This window comes from Vanessa cardui, chromosome 1, assembly GCF_905220365.1.
Source record: "Vanessa cardui chromosome 1, ilVanCard2.1, whole genome shotgun sequence".
Taxonomy (NCBI): domain Eukaryota; kingdom Metazoa; phylum Arthropoda; class Insecta; order Lepidoptera; family Nymphalidae; genus Vanessa; species Vanessa cardui.
The window spans coordinates 5,318,299-5,338,024 of NC_061123.1; the positions used below are offsets into that span (position 1 = coordinate 5,318,299).

The following is a 19,726-nucleotide window of genomic DNA, read 5'->3' on the forward strand; positions in this document are numbered from 1 at the left end:
AGTAAAGTAAATGTTTTTATATAAACATTATAAATTAAGACTTAGCTAGATTCAGCTATTTTAAGGAAATGTCTATTTGAACTCCATATTATCCAATATTGTTTTCAGTGACTTCAATTGTATAACTAGCATTTTTACAGGCGAAACTTCTGACTATATTGGAGGAAAAGTACATTTAATCTTAAACCCATTTTAATTACCGTTAAGATACGCTTAAGGTTCATCGAGGAAAAAAAATTAAGATCGGATTTTTTTAATGACTTTTTCAATTTAATCGTATCTGAATTCATGAAATTACATTGATAAAATTGAGAGTAATTCACACCCTCACAACAAATTGTATCGCAATCTATGGCTGCAATTGTCTACAACTTCTTAAGAAGTTGTAGATACATATATTCACTAAGTGGAAGATCGAAGACTATCCCCCCTATTTAAATTGTTGTCGGCGTGTGAGGTATAAGTGAGTGAAGCTCGTGACTACAAGATATCTTAAATTTGAAAACCTAATTATGAAATAAAGAAACACATCTTAATAGAAAACAGCTGTTAACTAAAACGATAAGTACCAGAAAGATGTGTGTATAAGTATAAAATCCGTTATATTTTATAAAACGGATTGTTATTAGGTACTATTTTCATCACAAAAAAATAAAGCTAAATTCTAGTGCTACACTATAATAATATAAAAATAAATTCCTCAGTGTTACCGCCCACCTTACACGGTCAACGTGTTTCCTTAATATTTTAAATAGACATTAAATTTATAATATTATAACCAATATTAACAGTGATGATATTATTGGAGGCAAATATTAATATTACTATCTTAATTTTTTATATTTTTTGCTGTAGTAAGTCATTTCTTAATTAGGATATTTATCTTATTATTATATTGATTTAATTCTTTTATTAATTCCATACAATATAACTGTATAATTTACTTTTTCCGAAAAAAGAAAACATCATTAAACTTACATATTCAACATAATTTGTTTTTTTTAAACTGAGATATGTGGCACCGGCAAATAGGGAAGATGCGATATTTTTATGTTTGTTTTCATCCATATAGGATAGACCACAAGTAAGTATATAAAAAATCTAAAACACTTTAATTTACTGCAAAAAATGCGGTTTAAAAATATCAATTTCAATTTTCAGGCGAAAACGGATCTATTGGTCGTATGACGTCACTACTGGCCCACCGATCGTACTAGCTTTCTATCGCGCCATTCAGCTCAACCTCAGAAAGCAAGTGCATGTAAATCGACGTATCAAATTGACGATTATTTTAGATTATAAGATATTACAAGCTATTACGTTTGCGTCAAGTTCATATTCACATAAGAAATAAATATTGATAATTTGGGATAGCGTACTTAATTATATTCGGATGTGATCGGTTTTACGAATTTGAGATTTACGAAAAAGTGATACTCATAGCATTGGAACAAGGAACAAACACAAACTTTTTACTCCTGTTACTCGACTGCATAGAGTCAGTAACTCCTTGGTGGGACACTGTAGACTTACGGTTTTACAACAGGATCCCAGAAAACGTTCAAAATGCCTCTGTTGCCAAATTTAAAAAATATATTAAGGAACGCTTGTGTGCAAAAGGTTATTATACAATAAATGAGTTTATGATTGATAGCACACCTTGGGAATGAAACGATCGCCTCTTGGCTATTTCATTTCATATTAAATTGTTTATATGATATATGAGACAAAAAAAAAAACAAAAATAAAAAAAAACCAGAGTTTTGTCGGTTCTTCTCAGGTTTCAATTGACCATCAATAAGAAAATGTAATACTTCTTAATATTGACTAAAGTAATTTGAGTTGAGTTTGCCGATACTACATAGTTTTGTCGCATTATACGTATTTGTATAAATACTTTTGCCACAAAATAACCAAACTTGCATTCTAAATTAATCGTGTCGTTTAAAAGCATTAAACATATTTAACTTCATAAGTCACAGGACACTTTTTTTGTTAAGTTCATTAATTTATAATACTACAATCGGAGATATAATATAAGTTAGTATTTATATTATATCTCCGATTGTAGTAATATAAATTAATGAACTTAAAAAAAAAGTCCTCAATCAAAGGATCAAGTTTTTTTTTTTAAATCGAATGTATTTGATTTTGGGAAAAATTAAAATCACTATTATATAGTTGTAAGTTAAATAACAGTATCAATGATTCGCTTTATATGAATAGCCCATGCGTAATTAGACAATGCTTATAAAGTAGATAATTAAGCCTTGTCTCTGTCACATGCCTCCTCTTCCTAGTCAATGAATTTGACTTATTTGACATTATTGACAGTAACAAACTTGTGACAACTTTCAAGTTTGAATAATATTATTCAAAGAGTACTTGCGTCACTTCTGGGATTTTTATTATCCTTCGTTTGGTGCTATTTATCGTCTTGACCGAAAAAGTGAACAAAGACTTAATAAAAATGTCTAGCAAATTCAGTGCAAAAATTTTTGAAATGTTTCGAAATCTTAAATCGGATGCAGTACCTCGTCCACCGCGAAACACAACAGAAGCAGAAACAGAGGCAACAAATGAAAATGATCATACCAACCAGGAAGAAATATTTGTTGAGCAAGACGATCGAAAAAAGAAAAAAAAGAAACCGAAGTATCAAAAATCCTTTTCAGAACCATTTCCAGAAAATACTGACTTCTCTGAAGAAGAGGACAGAAGAAGCAGCACTGCAAGCAGCAATGTAAATACTCAAGGTAAAATTATCTGCCATAATTGTCTTTTATCAGAATTTCCATCTCCATCTATATATTTAATATTCAATTGCTTACACAAAATTTTTTTTAAATTTGTGTGGTATTAACCCAATGTAATATTTTGTTTTACAATATATATACAATACTTTAATATTGAGGTTCATATAAATACAAATTATTTCTATGAGTAAGTATATTTATTGAGTATTATATATCTAATTAATAATAAATATCATAATTTGTAGCAAGTGGCAATGTCATTAATATTGTAAACTCCAAAAATGTACGCTGTGGGAATGAATTTGTATACTACATGGGACCAGTCCACGGTCACACAGGCAAGTCAAAGGCTCCAAAATCTGAGTCCGATGATGAAGAACCTATTGAAAAAACTAAAGACATCATATTGCTGTTGGAGACAAAACACCAGGTAAACAAACCTACCTATAATTTAAATCTAATATTGTCATACTTTAATCTTTTTGCATTGTTTTTTACTTTATATGCTAACATTCATTTCATATTAAATATGTAGTATTTCTGGAGAATGTTACTGTTATGTTTTATTTTTATTAACCCTTTATTATCTATGCACATTTCTAAATGCGCTCAATGTTTAATACTGAATAAAGTCTAGAACTTTATTTAAGAGGATCAATAAATAAACACAATAATAATATCTCTATAATAATATATCTATTGGTTTTTGGTGTATAAGGCATTTAGATATTATACTTACTATTTATGTATACTTATTTATTATGTTATACTTATGACAACATGCTTGTTTAAGGCTGAACATGAGTATATAGATTATATATCGAAGAATCTTGGTAAAAACTGGCACAGTTTCTTCAGAAGATTGGGATACAAACAAGGCCAGATAGAAACTGCTGAAATTGACATGGCAAAACATGGAGTTTCTGAAGTAAGTACATTAAATGTTTTAATAAAGAATTAATAATTAAAAATGTTTGCACATGTTAAACCTCAGCAAATGATATATATAGTATTGTTATTGAAACTTATAAGAAACTCATCACTTAAGAAGTTAGTAGGAGCTTAAGTTTCATTTCCATTTCTCTACTAAATAATGGCTTTGTGTAAGAGAGCTTAGATATTACAAGCTTAGATTTGTAGTTGGGTTTCAATATTTGGTCCTTTGAGCCATATAGTATTTGATATAATTAGTTTAAAACTGAAAAAAAATGTTATAGAACTGCTGAGTTGATTCTTAACTGTGAAAGTGAATGTCGCTTATGTAAAAAAATATGTAATCAGTATTTATTATAACATATAAAAACACTGATTAAATATTTTTTTACATATTTCACAATGATTTAAGTTTTTTTTCTACTTTTAAGGCTCGTTATAAGCTTCTATTGGACTGGATAAGAAATGATGATGATGGGACCCTAGGTAAATTGGCAAACATTTTGTGGGAGGCAGGAGAACGTCAAATTGTCAAGGAGTTGGCGGAAATTTACAAGAAGGAGAAATGATAAAAGAAGATTTTATATATCATTATATTCAGTATAAGTGATTTTTTTATCAATATAATCATTTGTAGACAATGATACATTATGTAAGCATGTACATTACATGTAAAATGCATTTAAACATTCATATATACATACTATAAATTTCAAACATTGTTGATAATTATTTTAATTAATAACAAATATTTCATTCCAAGTTCTTTGTGTTTTTGTAAATTTAAAGTTTCATGACTAATCTGATGCTCTATGCTGATTTTAAACTACAGATTGATTTTAAATTTTACCTGATTTTTAATGAAACATTATTTGAATGATTTGATGCAATGTTATTGGTCGAGAGCTAAAATAATAATCTGACATTCAATATGAAGCAGTTATCTGTGCTATTAGCAAATTGTATGGGATACTATCTAAACTGTATCTAATTTTGTTTATATTCATTCCTTATATGGATTATTTGATTGGCATAGACAATAGATGTGCAATGTGATAGAGAATGTGCCTAGTTCTGTGATGACCGATCATTCCAAACAGACATATCAATATCCTTTTTATGCTTAAGGGATTAGACATTGGTTTTCCAGCTGGAATTAAATGCGCTCAATTAAATACTAAGTTAAGGCGTTTATATTTAAGGTATTTCAGGTGCTTCTTATATTGGCTGTTGAGATAACTTTATAATTGATAAGTAAACAATTCAAGGTTATATTTTTGATATTGTTTTTAAATTTAGAACAAAATGTATTCTATTATTAAAATTCTATTGTGATATTAAATCAACATTTATAAAATAAATGTAAATTAAAAATAAAATAAATATTTACTTATCACTTATCTAGTCATTTAAAATGAAATAAAAATTGTACTAGAAACATATTTAGAGTATATTTTAATAAATAAATTTACCTTCTTTTCTGTACTTTTTTTTTATATCTCTTTGGTTGTTTCCTTTAAACCTTCGTACTAAATAACAATGATCAGCTAATTTTGTATGTCATATTTAATTTTGTTACCTAACTTGAACCTAGTCATTAATAAATGATAAAATTTAAAGCAATAACCAGGTCTCCTCTCCCTTTGAGGAGAAGGTTTGGATCATATTCCACCACTCTGTTCCAATGCGGATTGGTGGAATACACATGTGGCAGAATTTCTATGTAATTGAACACGTGCAGGTTTCTTCACGATGTTTTCCTTCACCGCCGAGCACGAGATGAATTATAAACACAAATAAAGCACATGTGTATTCAGTGGTGCTTGCCTGGTCTAGAACCCACAATCGGTTAAGATGCACGCGTTCTAACCACTGGGCCATCTCTGCTCTTGTATAGATACGTGTATACCTATAACTTACGTACCTACTCACTGTGACTTCAAATTTTAATGATCGACAACATGATACCTCTGCTATAAATTTTTAAGGAGTTATTCTGCTGAGATTTTATAATGATGTGCCTTTTAGACTTTTAGTCAGAAAAAAAAATTTCTCTTCGTTCAAATTAGTCGAAGTTGCTCACATCTCTTCAATAATAGTGAAAATTCATAATCTTCTAAGATTTACATAAATCACACTGAACAGATTTTTTTAATCATAGCTAAGAACGTTCTTATCCAACGTTTTTATCGAAACAAGTAAATGATAACAACAGCGATTTATCCGTACAATATTTACGTCTGTTGGATCTAAGATGCAACAGACGTAAATATTATACAAACTTTTAACACCCGTGGTTGCACTTGGAGTTAAAAATAGACGCAAGTAACAAAAAAAAATATTTCAAAATTATCGTCGTAAACAGTTAACCAAACAAGTTAGAATAAATACCTAGCATATGAAATAATAAAGGCAAAACAAACGAGTAGGTAATGACAAGACAAGCTTCATTTAATTATTATCAGTGTAACCTCGTAACCGGTCGCACGTTCTTGCATACATACAAATAAATATGCCGCTTCCAAAGAGTGATGGACTCAAAATCGTACAAATCGACGTCAAGGATGTAAGATTCCCAACTTCTTTGGGAGGTCATGGATCTGATGCTCTGGTAGGTACATATATTTAAATTCAAAATTTACAGCAAAGTAGTTAATTATTTTGTAAAATAGCTGTCGTATATTGAAAGAGTACATTCTTGAGCAGTATATACTTTTTGTACTATTTATTTTATATTTTGAAACGGTATAACTATTTTGTATTGATGTGTAATTATATGATTGTACCACTAACGTTTAGTTTATTAAACTTTACGTAAGAATGATCGATTTTCTTACGTTATTAGGGAATATTTAGTTATTATATGATTTCTCAGTTTTTGTTATCATTGATTTAACATTTGGAAGAAAAAGTATATTTTTGTATAAAATTATAAATATTTTGTTATGCTTATCGTCTTTGTTTAATTATTTCAGCTCGTCTCGAAAATCATCCCAACGTTCGTCCAAAGTTAAAAATCTTATTAAAAATGTACCTAGTCAATTGTTAATCCTCCTGACCAATTGCATCCCTCGCTATTGAAAATGAATGACGATTATTTTCAACGGAGATTAACGAAATGCAAAGATGATATTACGGTTTATATGTAAATATTAACTATAATTTTAATGATCCAGTGCAACAACATTTCAACACGAACTGTAGATCAGGCTCATAATTTAAAGATAAAATTGAAATCAAATTATCGGAAATACGGTCACTAGACAAACTTTTAAAAAAGTGAGATTTATAGAGATTATTAATTATAAAATATATTTTCCTATACAGCACACAGATCCTAACTACTCTTGTGCATACGTTACAACGACCACTGCGAATGGCAAGCAGGGTTACGGGCTAACGTTTACATGTGGTCGAGGCACTGAGATCGTGGTGCTGACGGTACGAGCTATGAAGAAATTTATCTTGGGCCGCAACGCTGCTGACATATTTTCAGATTTTGCAGGTTTTTGGCGCACGATCACAAATGACTCTCAAATGAGATGGGTAATTTGATGAACTATTAATAATTTCTACTAATTATTTCATAATACTGAACAAAGCAATATCCTCTTTTCTCTAAAAGCGCTACTCTACTATGGAGGGTATTATTTACATATGAGGCAGATTTTAATTCACACATTTTTCCTTTACCGCTGAGCATAAAAAAATAAATAAAACGCATTGTAACTCAGTGGACTTTGAACCCACAATCTTCAATTTTCAAATGATGATAGTAATAATGTATATTTTAATTAATTAATTCAATTAAAATCTACATTTCTTAATGACAGCAATCTCGGAACATGAAAATAAAACTGTAGGTACCAAAGATAAGCACGAATACTAAAACTAAGTTTAAGTATTTCTGTGTCTTCAAGTCTAGTAAGATTTAAACTCAGTAGGCTCATATCATATTATTAATGTAGCTTTAATGTTGTTGTTTTATAGCTTGGTCCTGAAAAAGGAGTTGTACATTTGGCAGTTGCCGCCATATTAAACTCACTTTGGGATTTATGGGCAAGGCTGGAAAACAAACCCCTGTGGAAATTATTAGTTGACATGTCACCAGAGGTTAGTAATAATATTATAATCAAAATTAATGACATAAATATAACAAACAATAAATTTTATAAATACTTATTTAACTTTTGTTGTTAATAAAGCGTAAGGTCATCTTACTGGACCTCGTTATCGTGTTTTGTTGCTGTTTAAGATATGTACGACAATTTTACCGACAGGAGCTGGTTTCGACGATCGATTTTCGTTACATAACTGATGTTATTACTAAAGAAGAAGCCATTCAAATATTGAAAGATAAACAAGCAGGGAAAGATGGCAGAGTTAAAGAACTTTTAGAACAAGGTTACCCCGCCTACACAACTCAAGTGGGTTGGTACAATATTTCAGTGTATTATCATGCCGCTCTTTTTTATCTTCTTATAACATCGTATTTTAAAATATTATCGATACTAAATTGTTCTAGATCTTATTAAACCTGCTGCGTTCAATAGTTTAATTTATCAAACAATGAATAATCAAATAAGCATATTAAAAATAAACATTTTGAGGTTTTCGTACCCAAAGGGTGTAACGGAAAACTATTATTAAGACTCCGCAGTCCGTCCGTATGTCTGTCAATGAGCTGCATCTCATGAACTGTGATAATTAGACACTTGAAATTTTGAACAGATAATTTGTTTCTGTTGCCCCTATAAATATTTACTAAATAAGTATTTACGTTTTTTTTTGGTGCAGTTTTTATAGAAAATTGCTCCGGACCCATCGTGCATGAGACGAGACCGACTCGTATAAGGTCTTTGGGTTTTCTATTTTTTATTATAAACCAGCGTTTACTTTTTAAGGTTGGTTGGGATATAGCGATGAACTTGTGAAGCAACTCTGCGAGAAATACTTAAGTCTTGGCTTCGAACACTTTAAAGTAAAAGTTGGACTTAATTTTGAGGACGATTATAGAAGATGCAGCCTTGTAAGAAAATATATTGGGGATGATAAATTTTTAGTAAGTTTTTTTTTATATTAAACAAAATTCTTAGATCGAATGGAAACATTTAATCATCAAAATATACAATGTGATTGCAGATGGTAGACGCGAATCAAGCGTGGAGCGTTAATGAAGCTATAGAATGGATGAAGAAACTGGCACCCTTGAAACCGATGTGGATCGAGGAGCCTACTTCGCCCGACGACGTGCTCGGCCACGCAGCCATCGCCCGAGCTCTGAAGTATGATCTTTTAATATCATAATTGTAATATTGCCGAGTGTGTTCTGATGATAGCTGATAGATGACTTATTATTAATCTCATCCTTATATTTCAAAATGCAGAAATTATTTTTTTAATAATTTTAGTCCTTTTATAATTTCAATTTCCTTATATTGTATATAATTATTTTCAGACCGTACGGTATAGGCGTAGCGACGGGCGAGATGTGCGCGAATCGCGTAATGTTCAAACAGTTCCTGCAGAGCGGAGGGATGCAGTACTGCCAGATCGACTCCGCGCGGATCGGAGGCATAAATGAGATCCTATCCGTTTACCTCATGGCCGAGAAATTTAAAGGTAATATCATCTCGACGCATATAATAACATTATTTTTCAATTTTTCAAAAAAAATAATAACATTTTTTTATTCACGTTTTTATTAGGCTATTTGACAATGCGAAAAATAAATTGTGAATTATTGTAATCAGTGTATATTATAAGTTTAAAGATGGTTATTTACTAACGAAAGTTGAAAATAATACTTTATTAATTCAAAAATCCATAAATAAAAATGCATTTTTTCAAACGTTTGTCACGTGACACAAAACGCTCCTGATTGGCCGGGCTTATGATGTATATACTATATGTACCACAGGTTAAAAAACATGAAAGTGACGTCACCGACTCCTTTGCATCGCCATATTGTCCAAGTAGCGTTTTTGCACGCTATTTAAATATGGAATTTATAATATTATATTTTTCGGCAAATATGTACTAGAAATAAAAAAACACAACTTTTACTGGGTTCCTTAACTTCTACTAAATAATATAAAATGGATTTTAAAAACCAGTCAAATAGCCTATTACTAACACCGCCCCCCCCTCGCGGCAGTGAGCGTGTGTCCGCACGCGGGCGGCGTGGGGCTGTGCGAGATGGTGCAGCACCTGCAGTACTGGGACTACGCGTGCGTGTCGACGCGCATGCGCGGCCGCCTGCTCGAGTACGTGGACCAGCAGCATGAGCACTTCTACGAGCCCTGCGTGGTGCGGCGCGCCAGATACATGGCGCCGGAGGTCACTTTATTATAAATCGCTCTGAATAATGCGAATAATTTTTCTAATAAATTGAAACGCAGCTAACTTGTTAATTACTTTTCCAGGCACCCGGCTACAGCACTCAGTTTCTACCCGAGACATTGGAAAAATTCTCGTATCCGAATGGAAGCGTATGGCAGCGAATGTTCAAGGAGGGTATATTCCCATTGCCAGATGAGGCGGAGCTCGTTAATGTTTAAAGTTCAATAAAACAGTTTCATTACAGTCTTAACATCTTTATTCTTAAAAAAAACTCTAATATAATTCAATGTATCTGCGAAAATGTCATCACAGTAACAGAACATTATTAAAATGAATAGCTCATAATAAATGCACGATAGTTCCTTAACACATAAGATTGTCCTGCAATACTTCTATATTGTCGTATATAATAGTAATAAATAAATATAAAATAAACATAATTGTCCACATGCATTATAATACATGCTATCATAATTTAAGTTTAGTTTTCCTGTAATTCAATTCTTTTTCGAGAAGGCAAAGGCGCTAAGTTTAGATTGTTTCGGTGCGTTAGTTACGGGCGGGTCATCTACTACATCATCGAGTTTCCGTTTCTGACTGTTATCGTTCGACTTGGTCTGGAGGCTTTTGAATGTTCTCACACAATGCCGAGTCAGCTCTGAAGGTGTTAGCTCGGAATGCTTTTCTTCTAGCAAAGTTTTATTCCGCGAAAACCAATCAACGAACGCTTCTCCGACTTGAGGTTTGAGAGGCTACAAAAAAACATTTAATAAAAGTCAAATTATAAACTACTTTCATTCGATTTCAGCCGTTAATTTAATTTGCAATATTAACAGAATAGTATAGTACGACACAAATTAGATGTCGCATCGGCAAAATTCGTAAAACCGATCACATCCGAATTGAGTACGCTATATCAAATTATCAATATTTATTTCTCGTGCGAATATGATCTTTGCACAAACGTAATAACTTGTAATATCATATGACCTAATATATTCGTCAATTTGACGCGTCGGTTTACATGCACTTGCTTTCTCTGACGCTTGAATCTATAGCGACGAATAGCGTCGAATGGCGCGATAGGGAGCTATTTTTATTGGTTGTGTAAATCGGCAGTAATCGGTTTTATTTTCATTCCATTCCATTTTCCGATGCTACATCTAATTTGTGTCGTACTATAATAAGATATATGTATGTAAATTAAAATAACACTTACATCGTCATTTTCGGTTTTATCCTCAGCTGCATGCACTTCCACGAGGGTCCTCTCAGTTAAACTTAGCGGACTTTGAACGGCTTTAGTTGAGTCTGGTTGTCTCCTGAATGGATTTCTCGCTCCTCCGGGAGATGATTTTATCGGCTGTGAGAGGGGTAGAAATTTATATTTTTTACTTATATATGACGTAAGATTACAAACATCGTTAGATTATAATCTATCTCGTGAGATTGTAAACTGTCGAAATATTGTGAACCGTGAAATATTGCAATTATTGCAATTAGAGCATTATTTTTCGCTATATTGTAATCTGTTACCTAACGATGTTTGTAGTCTTGTAATCGGTGACATATACAGCGTTATTGGTAATTCGACGTACATTTATTAGGAGGTGATAGGTGTGACTATTTGCAATAATTTTAATTGCATTTTTGACTAATTTAAAAAAAAAAGCTAAAAAACATGATAACTCAGAAATGGTTCATGCATATGGGGATTAAATTATTGCAAATAGTCACCCCTATCACCTCCTAATGGATATACGTCGAGTTACCAATAACCCTGTATATCTTGATTATGAAAAATTAAAAAAAAACTCACAACGGGTTTTATCGGAGTATCGTTTTCTGTTTTCTTCTTGGTAGTTTTTTGTGGTATTATCAAACTCGTGTTCAAATCTTGCTCCGAGTTTGTGAAATCATTTGTTTCTTGACTATCGATTCCTTGCGAGTGTAAGTTTTGGGCAACATTCAGATTATCCGATTCCCTCTCCCAAGTCTCAGCGAGGTTCGAAAGTTTTTCCGCAAGGTGCATTCGACCCAGGCGAGAGGCGTACTTCGCGGCAAGTGGGAGCAAGCGATCGTCCCTCAGTAGCTCCATTAACTCGAGAGCCCTCTGCTCTATTTCACTACGGCAAGCAAGCTGAAAATATTGTAAGATTAATTTAATATGTCATGAACATAGTAGGAAATTGACCAATTTGTATAGTTAATACTTTTACAAATTCTTTCCAATTAATAAACTGGATGAATACAGGATAATGGATATTTAAAATTTAAATAACATATATTTGATTATCTATGAAAAATCTTTCATTACTTTTGGACAAATGTATATTTCACTAACAATTATTATTAATTAACTTATTAAGTATATATTTTATATAAGAGAGCATAACATATGAAATACATGTAAAAACCACCTTTATTTGACGTTATAGGCGATCACAGTTATCCCAAAGATGTCCAGTATTCTTAAGGTTACAAAGTTAAATCACACATTAGTTATTATATAAAAGTACTCACAGCAAATAGCTTTAAGGCAGTCTCTCTCGCTGTCTTCACGTCCACATCGGGACTGGTGTTTGCCCAGCGGACCAACTGCTCCTCATACTGTCCTTTCTCCGTATCTAATTCACAGAGTGGCATCTGTAAAAAACAATTAATAACATAGATATATAAAACTAGATAAGACTGCTGCAGCCGCAGATGCTAAAAAAGGCTAATACTATAACATTATCATTAACTAAAATTACAATTAGAAGTAAAAATGGTTTGTATGTTCGAGGACGGCGCTGTGGTGGTCGCATTCCATGGACTCCAATATTTGACCCGGAATTATGCTGTAATGCTCCATGTGCGGTAGAGAGAAATAAGACTTGGGCATACTTGGGTTTCTGATATGCAAATATATTGAGTGATCTTCGTATAAGGTTGAAATCACGCAAGATATCGTGGTGTTAGGCTAGTATAATGTGGTTAGGAATATTTTTGTCTGCGTTTAACAAGAGCTTCCTATTTGAAGCTCTTTTAGTATGAGAAAATAATATATCGTGTGAAATAAAAAGTAAAATATGTATGTATTGTCCAATGAAATGTGTAAATTTCAGTTAAAACTGAATAAGTCTATCTCTAGATGTAAATAACAAAAGTCTAATAAAAAACCCTTGTGTGTATTGACTAGTGGTAGGTGGGGCGGTTGATGGGAAAGTAAATATAATTCTCACTGCACCGGACGAGTTCAGAACGGTTGTACATACGGAAATAAATAAATTATATTCGTAATAGTAAACACTTGTTCTGTTTTCGGATGAGAGATCTAATTGAAATAAATATAGGTATCTAAGCAGTAAATACAGTTTGTATTATATAAAGTGAAATAGTAATTATTAAATGATGTATATACCTGTAACGGTAATTCTGTAACAATGGGTTTAGGCACCGTCACAGGGTTCGAAGATCCTCTGCATAAAATTGCGCGTACTTTTTGCGTGCCCTCGCATACCTAAGAGGAATAACTAAGTATTAAGATGCCTAGTTTTTCAGAATAAACATTGTAAATTGGCTAAAGTAAATACCATATTTACAAAATCGATTGATAAAAATCTTAAAAAACAGTTATAATGCACGGACCGACACGATGAACCAGGAGTCGGAGTCCCCGCGGCGGTGCGCGGCCGTGTCGGCCAGCGGCAGCCACGCGCCCGTCGCCTCGCGCAGGCCGCGCACGCGCCCCGCGCTGTCGGCGCTCACGGGCCCCGCGGCGCCGTAGCCCAGCCAGCTCAGGCGCGCGCCGTCGCTCAGCGCCAGCGCCCACGGGCGCACGCGGCCGCTGCGCGCGCACACGCCGTCGAGCCACAGCCGCCCGCCCGCGCCGTACGCCGCCGCCAGCCGCGCGCCGCGCCCCGCCAGCGCCACCGGCGAGCCCGCCAGCGACAGCACCTGAATTGACCATGTAATATTAGCCCAACTGCCTCATCGGTTTAATTACTGGATAGATTATAATAATATTATTTAACTTTGCCGTCTCGAAAATTCAAATCGTTTATAAAAAATACATTGGTGAAAAAGGCGTATTATTCGATACAAGATTTTGTAGATGATAAAAAAGCGTGGAATTAATACCTGTTGACTTCCAGGCAGGATATATTAATTTAATAATTGTATTAACTTAAAAATTAACTAACATGACTGTATTTTTTTAAATGTTGAAAAAGAGTAACTACTGAGTTTCTTGCCGGTTCTTCTCGGTAGAATCTACTTTCCGAACCGGTGGTAGCTTCACTTAATTGTTAAATGACGATTCAAAAGTGCTTGTAAAAGCCCACTTGAATAAAGTATACTTTGATTTTTGATTTATTATTACTATAATAGGCTATTTGACAATGCGAAAAATAAATTGTGAATTATTGTAATCAGTGTATATTATGAGATTAAAAATGGTTATTTACTAACGAAACTTGAAAATAATACTTAATTTATTCAAAAATCAAACAAATAAAAATGCATTTTTATTTGGCCGGGCTTATGTTGAAGTCACTTTCTTGTTAACCTTGCTTTTCTACTATATGTACCACAGATTAAAATACAGGAAAGTGACGTCGCCGACCCCTTGCAGCGCCATATTGTCCAAGTAGCGTTTTCGTGCGTTATTTAAATATGGAATTCTTAATATGATATTTTTTGGCAAATATGTACTAGAAATAAAAAAAATCATCTTTTACTAGGTTCTTTAACCTCTACTAAATAATATAAAATGGATTTTAAAAACCAGTCAAATAGTCTATTACTTTGATTCAATGCTCAAATGTATAATTATATTGATAAAAATTTACTGATCTTTTAGTAAATGGGTGTATTTCATTGAACAGTATATAACTTAAGTGTTGATCATTCATAACAAGCATCAGAGCTTAGATTATATATAAAATGCATATGTACCTGTCTCTGTGTGCCCAAGGGGGTGAACAGCCTCAGGAATCTAGCATCAGTCGCACACGCGACGACGTCAGTGGTAGCCACTAAGCAAACTATCTCCTCAGTGTCCGGCATTGACACACTCCACTCTTTGCTGCTCCCCACTAGTGATATGCACACAAGCTTGCTGAGTATGATACAAAAAAATATATATTATTAATCTAATTCTATACATAATAGTCATGTATGTATGTTCAATAAAATTATAATATGATTTATTTCTTTTTCAATATTTAAGTAAAATGTGTGGAATTTGGAAAGGCCATATTGTTATATCTACACTAATATTATAAAGAGGAAAACTTTGTTTGTTTGGTTGTAATGAATAGGCTCAAAAACTACTGGACCGATTTTAAAAATTCTTTCACCATTCGAAAGCTTAATTAATCCCGCATAACATAGGCTAAATATTATTTTGAAAAAAATAGGGTTCCGTAAGATAAATTGGGTTCTTAGGACAAAAAAGGAAAAATCTACTAATCTAAAAATCTAATTGATTTTTTGCGTATGATGCCTAAACTTTAAAAGATAGAACTATAAAATGTTCTAATTAAGTGTAGATCTCATTAATATCTACATAAATAAAAATTTTAACAAAAAGAAAAACCGACTTCAAACAAAACACTATTTTAAAACAAATGAATATGCACTAAAAACACCGACTCCAAATATAGCAATAATTATAACTACATTATATAATCGTAAATCGACTTTTAAGTAGTCTAATATTTTTCATTTCATTTTACTTAGGAGGACTCTAAAAAATATGTTGAATACGCAATTATTTGTATTACTTTTTAGTTCATATTAATTTGTTTTAAAATAGTGTTTTGTTTGAAGTCGGTTTTTCTTTTTGTTAAAATTTTTATTTATTTTTTTATTTAAAGTGAAGCTGATGTTGACTAACTTTTTTTTCTTAATATGGATAGATTAAGCGTTCCGTTTATATGAGTCAGAAACTACTTCGAGGACAATTTCAAATAAAACTTGCGAATAAAGCAAATATAGACTGTCGAAAATGCGGCTTTAATACGTCAAGCGGCATAAACTACAAGGATCCCTCGAAAGAGCTGTAATCGACCGCAGCAAAAAATCTTTGAAAATGAGCTAATATATTTCGTACATCATATAACATCACATCACATACACAAAATTTGATTAAAGATAGTAACAAATTCTGCCACATATCGCACCCTAACTGTGAGCCGCATAGGAGTTCCATCACTACATAGTATAAAACAAAGTTGCTTTCTCTGTCCCTATATCTTTAAATCTACGCAACGGATTTTGATGCCTTTTTTTTTTAATAGTGTGATTCAAGGGGAAGGTTTGTGTATATAATACATGAACAATATAGTAAAGAAACACTGATAATTTTAGAAGTTTGCGATGTTATGTCGTAAATAAACAAATTCTGTAGTATATTTAGTATCAGTATTGCACCCGTGCGAAGCCGGGGTGGGTAGCTAGTATTTAAATAATATAAAAAATTACCTGGGTGTTGGGCACGCCAAAGCCAGAACACTCGTTGACAGACTCGCCATGGTGTGGTTTAAATAGTTATTGAGGTGTATGCCGTGATGCAGGTTTGAATCATGGAATTCTACATCTATGCTGGACTCCCCATTTTCAGCAGTGTGACAACGAACTATGCCAACATCATTCCAGCACATGTACCTGGATAAGTTTAATTAGTTGCATAAAAGACAAAAAAAAGTTTAATTTTTTTTTAAATTGTACCACAATCTAAACAAGATAATGTTTTTTTTTTTGTAAACTAAATATAAGCAGACACTACATTACAATATGGTTTATTTATGATTTTTATTGAGTTTACCTATGTTCAAGATGGATTGGTGTAGATGATGGCTGGAATGGAGCTTGTATTGGTTCAATTGTTGGTGTGTGATCTACGACCCTCGAGGGAGGCCTAGAGTCATCCTTTTCAACCAAGCCTAGAGTCTCATTTTTTATTCTTTCTAATGATATGGCATTGTCATCATCACTTTCATAGTGTTCAATTAAGTTATCCAATATTTCATCATTATCTGAAAATATAATACAAAATCACAACAATTAATTATACAAAGTACTGGAAAGCATTAAATTGTCCCATTAAATTAATACCTTTGTTATAATTTTTCATCCTTTGGGCATGGAAAATATTAATTGTTATTAAAAAATAATAATACATACAATAAATAATTCAAATACATAACCTCTGATCTTACCATCATCCTTGCCAACCATTTCAACATCTTCACTTTCTGTTTCACCAAATTTGGAACTGTCTCTGCCATAGCAGTTAACCAGCATACCTAGTTGACCAGCTACATCACAGTACACAAGCACTCCATTACCTGCAAGAAATAGTCCATAAATAGGTGCTATTTTTATGTAGCACTGACAACACAGCTTTTTAAAAGTTCATTTGGAACTACTTGCTTCAAGCATTTTTTTTTAATTTGAAATCTTAATTGCCAGTACTTCATCAAATTAACACTGCCACTTGACAGTTTTACAATACAGTTTGTTAGCATCAAATTATTTTTGTAAATTAAACACCTTAGAAATTATAATTTCTAAGGTTTTTAATTCAAATTGATTCAAATCGAAAAATATAGAAAATATTAAATATATTATGTAACTTATTATCACACATACCCTTAGGGTTCCATGCCATAGCAGAGACATTATGTGATGTTGGATGTTCAATAATACCCATACAGGTCCCTGAGTCCACTTCCCAAACAGCTATCTGACCAGCTACTGTGCTACCCGATAAATATTGCCCACATGGAGAAAATAGACATTGAGACATGGCACATTTTATCTGAAAAAAAAAATCAACAAAAAATATAGATCAAAGATAAATTAAGTGTTAATAAACACTAAAAACATAAATACTTTTTGGTTAAGACCAACTTAATTATACTGATGGCTTGAATATACTGAGCTTGTTCATTTTTCACACAACATATTATTTGAATTATAAATGGTAATTATCTTTAGTTCTAGTAGTAGTAGTAATGCATGTTGTTTCTTTCCCGTCTGTACTGAGAGTAATCAAAATCAATAGATGAATCATGCATAAAACTTCAAAAAAGTTTAAGATGTTATCTTAATATTAATGGATTGCTGATATATAATTATATTTACTTATCTATTGCCAAATTTTATTTTATTTACTATCTTATACCAAAGATGTGCATGAGTTTTAAGCTCCTAAAATTTATTTAAATATTTTATCTGACTGGTGTTCTTTGTAAGTTTTTACATAATAGCTCTTTTGAAAAATTCCTTAAAAATAGTACTAATATAATCTTATAATATTTTTCTATGTGTTACTTACTGAGCTATGTGTGAATGTCATTCTTTGACTAAAATTCTCGCAGCTTAATATAATGATTTCTCTATTACTAGGATAAGCAAGATATTTTCCTTCAGACGGTTCAAAATCCATTCGACCTAGAAAAGAAAACTCAATTAGGTTTGAAAAATGTACAATGTTTAACAAAACACCATGACAAAGGAAAATTTTCGCAGTAACATACACAGAACTTTGGCTGAATAAAAAGTGTTTATTTTCGGTACACAGGGGATTTCCTTAACAATTTTCTGTGTGTCAATATCCCAGACACGTAGTGTACCATCTCCTGATGCAGTGCATGCATATTTCATATGAGGACAGATAGCCATACTGAGCACTGGACCCTTGTGTTCGGACATCACAAATATTGGTGCACCACCTTCCAGGCTACAGATTTTTGCTTCCATATTCTCAGATGTGCATCCTAAAGCCTATTACAAAACATCAACTTGTATTATTTCAATTTCACAAGATTTATATTTGTTTAATTAATACTTAAAATGTAAATAATTACAAAAATAGGTACTTACTTCTATTTTAGGTTTTGACATAATTTGAGTAATTGGGGCTGTAAACCTAGATATTATTCCATCTTTATCAAATGCTGGAAATGTATATGCTTGTACTGCATGATTGTCCGTAGCGACATATAACCGGTTGTCTTTAAAGCATACAGCCAGAGCGCTCTCCCCAACACAGTGAGAGTTGGGATCATCGTCCTCGATATCTAACCAAATCCTAACATCACCATCATGACCACAAGTAATTATGTGCCTGAAAAACGATTCATTTAAGTAAAAATAAGAACAGAATACAAAAAATATCTACTGATGTTTCAATTGAAAGTAATAATGACATTCAAAGTTAGTGTATTAGTTTAAAAATAAAATAATACCTTCCATCTTCAGTATAACACACATCGGTGTGACCCTCAGCGTGAGCATACCGAAGCGGTTTACTGTCGATTTTCATTTTGGTGTTGTACTTTCTGATATTTATAGTTAATCCAGTAGAAATTTAATGAAAATGAGTCTGATATTATAATTCAGTCACATGCTTTTGATGTTTCTACGTTACCAACACACATGAAAATAGTAATACGATAATATTTAAATTTGAAACAAGTTATTTAGGAAAACAAAGATGTACTAAGTAAAAACAAAATATAAATATTTTATTAGACTTTGGTAAATGTGACAATAATATATTTCGCGCCTAAAGTAACTAGTGTTGAATTGCCAAATTGCCAGACTGAAAATTATTTATTATTTATTTATATATTTTAGACAGTAAAAAACTAAAAGTAACCTTTTAATAAAAAGTCAAATTACATTCTAAATTCAATTTCTAA

General features: G+C 32.3%; 3 protein-coding genes across 5 annotated transcripts; 2 read left to right on the forward strand and 1 right to left on the reverse strand.

Moving 5' to 3' along the window:
- Positions 1-2,339: 2,339 nt before the first annotated feature.
- On the forward strand, positions 2,340-5,165 carry LOC124532048 (receptor-interacting serine/threonine-protein kinase 1-like). Its single transcript, XM_047106678.1, has 4 exons — positions 2,340-2,756; positions 3,002-3,186; positions 3,550-3,684; positions 4,121-5,165. The coding sequence occupies exons 1-4, from the start codon at positions 2,471-2,473 to the stop codon at positions 4,256-4,258; spliced, it is 744 nt and encodes a 247-aa protein (XP_046962634.1). The 5' UTR covers positions 2,340-2,470; the 3' UTR covers positions 4,259-5,165.
- A 959-nt stretch (positions 5,166-6,124) lies between these two features.
- LOC124534657 (mitochondrial enolase superfamily member 1-like) lies at positions 6,125-10,281 on the forward strand. Its single transcript, XM_047110636.1, has 9 exons — positions 6,125-6,300; positions 7,017-7,235; positions 7,680-7,802; positions 7,970-8,120; positions 8,594-8,751; positions 8,832-8,974; positions 9,148-9,311; positions 9,847-10,028; positions 10,115-10,281. The coding sequence occupies exons 1-9, from the start codon at positions 6,202-6,204 to the stop codon at positions 10,247-10,249; spliced, it is 1,374 nt and encodes a 457-aa protein (XP_046966592.1). The 5' UTR covers positions 6,125-6,201; the 3' UTR covers positions 10,250-10,281.
- A 7-nt stretch (positions 10,282-10,288) lies between these two features.
- Positions 10,289-19,594, reverse strand: LOC124534645 (WD repeat and HMG-box DNA-binding protein 1). 3 transcript variants are annotated; one of them, XM_047110613.1, is made up of 15 exons: positions 19,271-19,594; positions 18,906-19,149; positions 18,560-18,806; positions 18,358-18,473; positions 17,670-17,838; positions 17,237-17,365; positions 16,843-17,053; positions 16,500-16,682; positions 14,970-15,132; positions 13,662-13,970; positions 13,435-13,533; positions 12,555-12,677; positions 11,851-12,171; positions 11,251-11,394; positions 10,289-10,783 (listed from the first exon to the last, which is right to left on the reverse strand). In XM_047110613.1, exons 1-15 carry the CDS (start codon positions 19,345-19,347, stop codon positions 10,529-10,531), a joined length of 2,790 nt encoding a protein of 929 aa, XP_046966569.1. In that variant the 5' UTR covers positions 19,348-19,594; the 3' UTR covers positions 10,289-10,528. The 3 variants fall into 3 exon arrangements, with proteins under 3 accessions (XP_046966569.1, XP_046966560.1, XP_046966578.1); XM_047110604.1 differs by having other exon boundaries at positions 17,225-17,365; XM_047110622.1 differs by lacking the exons at positions 18,358-18,473; positions 18,560-18,806; positions 18,906-19,149; positions 19,271-19,594 and adding an exon at positions 17,931-18,041 and having other exon boundaries at positions 17,225-17,365.
- Between the last annotated feature and the right edge of the window lie 132 nt (positions 19,595-19,726).

Bases quoted from the DNA above. Each gene is read 5' to 3' on its own strand.
- LOC124532048 (XM_047106678.1), top strand. From the start codon at position 2,471: ATGTCTAGCAAATTCAGTGCAAAAATTTTTGAAATGTTTCGAAATCTT. The intron at 2,757-3,001 runs GTAAAATTATCT...CATAATTTGTAG, and splicing joins CAGCAATGTAAATACTCAAG to CAAGTGGCAATGTCATTAAT. The intron at 3,685-4,120 runs GTAAGTACATTA...TCTACTTTTAAG, and splicing joins CAAAACATGGAGTTTCTGAA to GCTCGTTATAAGCTTCTATT.
- LOC124534657 (XM_047110636.1), top strand. From the start codon at position 6,202: ATGCCGCTTCCAAAGAGTGATGGACTCAAAATCGTACAAATCGACGTC. The intron at 6,301-7,016 runs GTAGGTACATAT...TTTCCTATACAG, and splicing joins GTCATGGATCTGATGCTCTG to CACACAGATCCTAACTACTC. The intron at 10,029-10,114 runs GTCACTTTATTA...TTACTTTTCCAG, and splicing joins CCAGATACATGGCGCCGGAG to GCACCCGGCTACAGCACTCA.
- LOC124534645 (XM_047110604.1), bottom strand. From the start codon at position 19,347: ATGAAAATCGACAGTAAACCGCTTCGGTATGCTCACGCTGAGGGTCAC. The intron at 17,054-17,224 runs GTTATGTATTTG...TTATATTTTCAG, and splicing joins GGATGATGGTAAGATCAGAG to ATAATGATGAAATATTGGAT. The intron at 12,678-13,434 runs GTATATACATCA...TGTTTTTTACAG, and splicing joins TTACAGAATTACCGTTACAG to ATGCCACTCTGTGAATTAGA.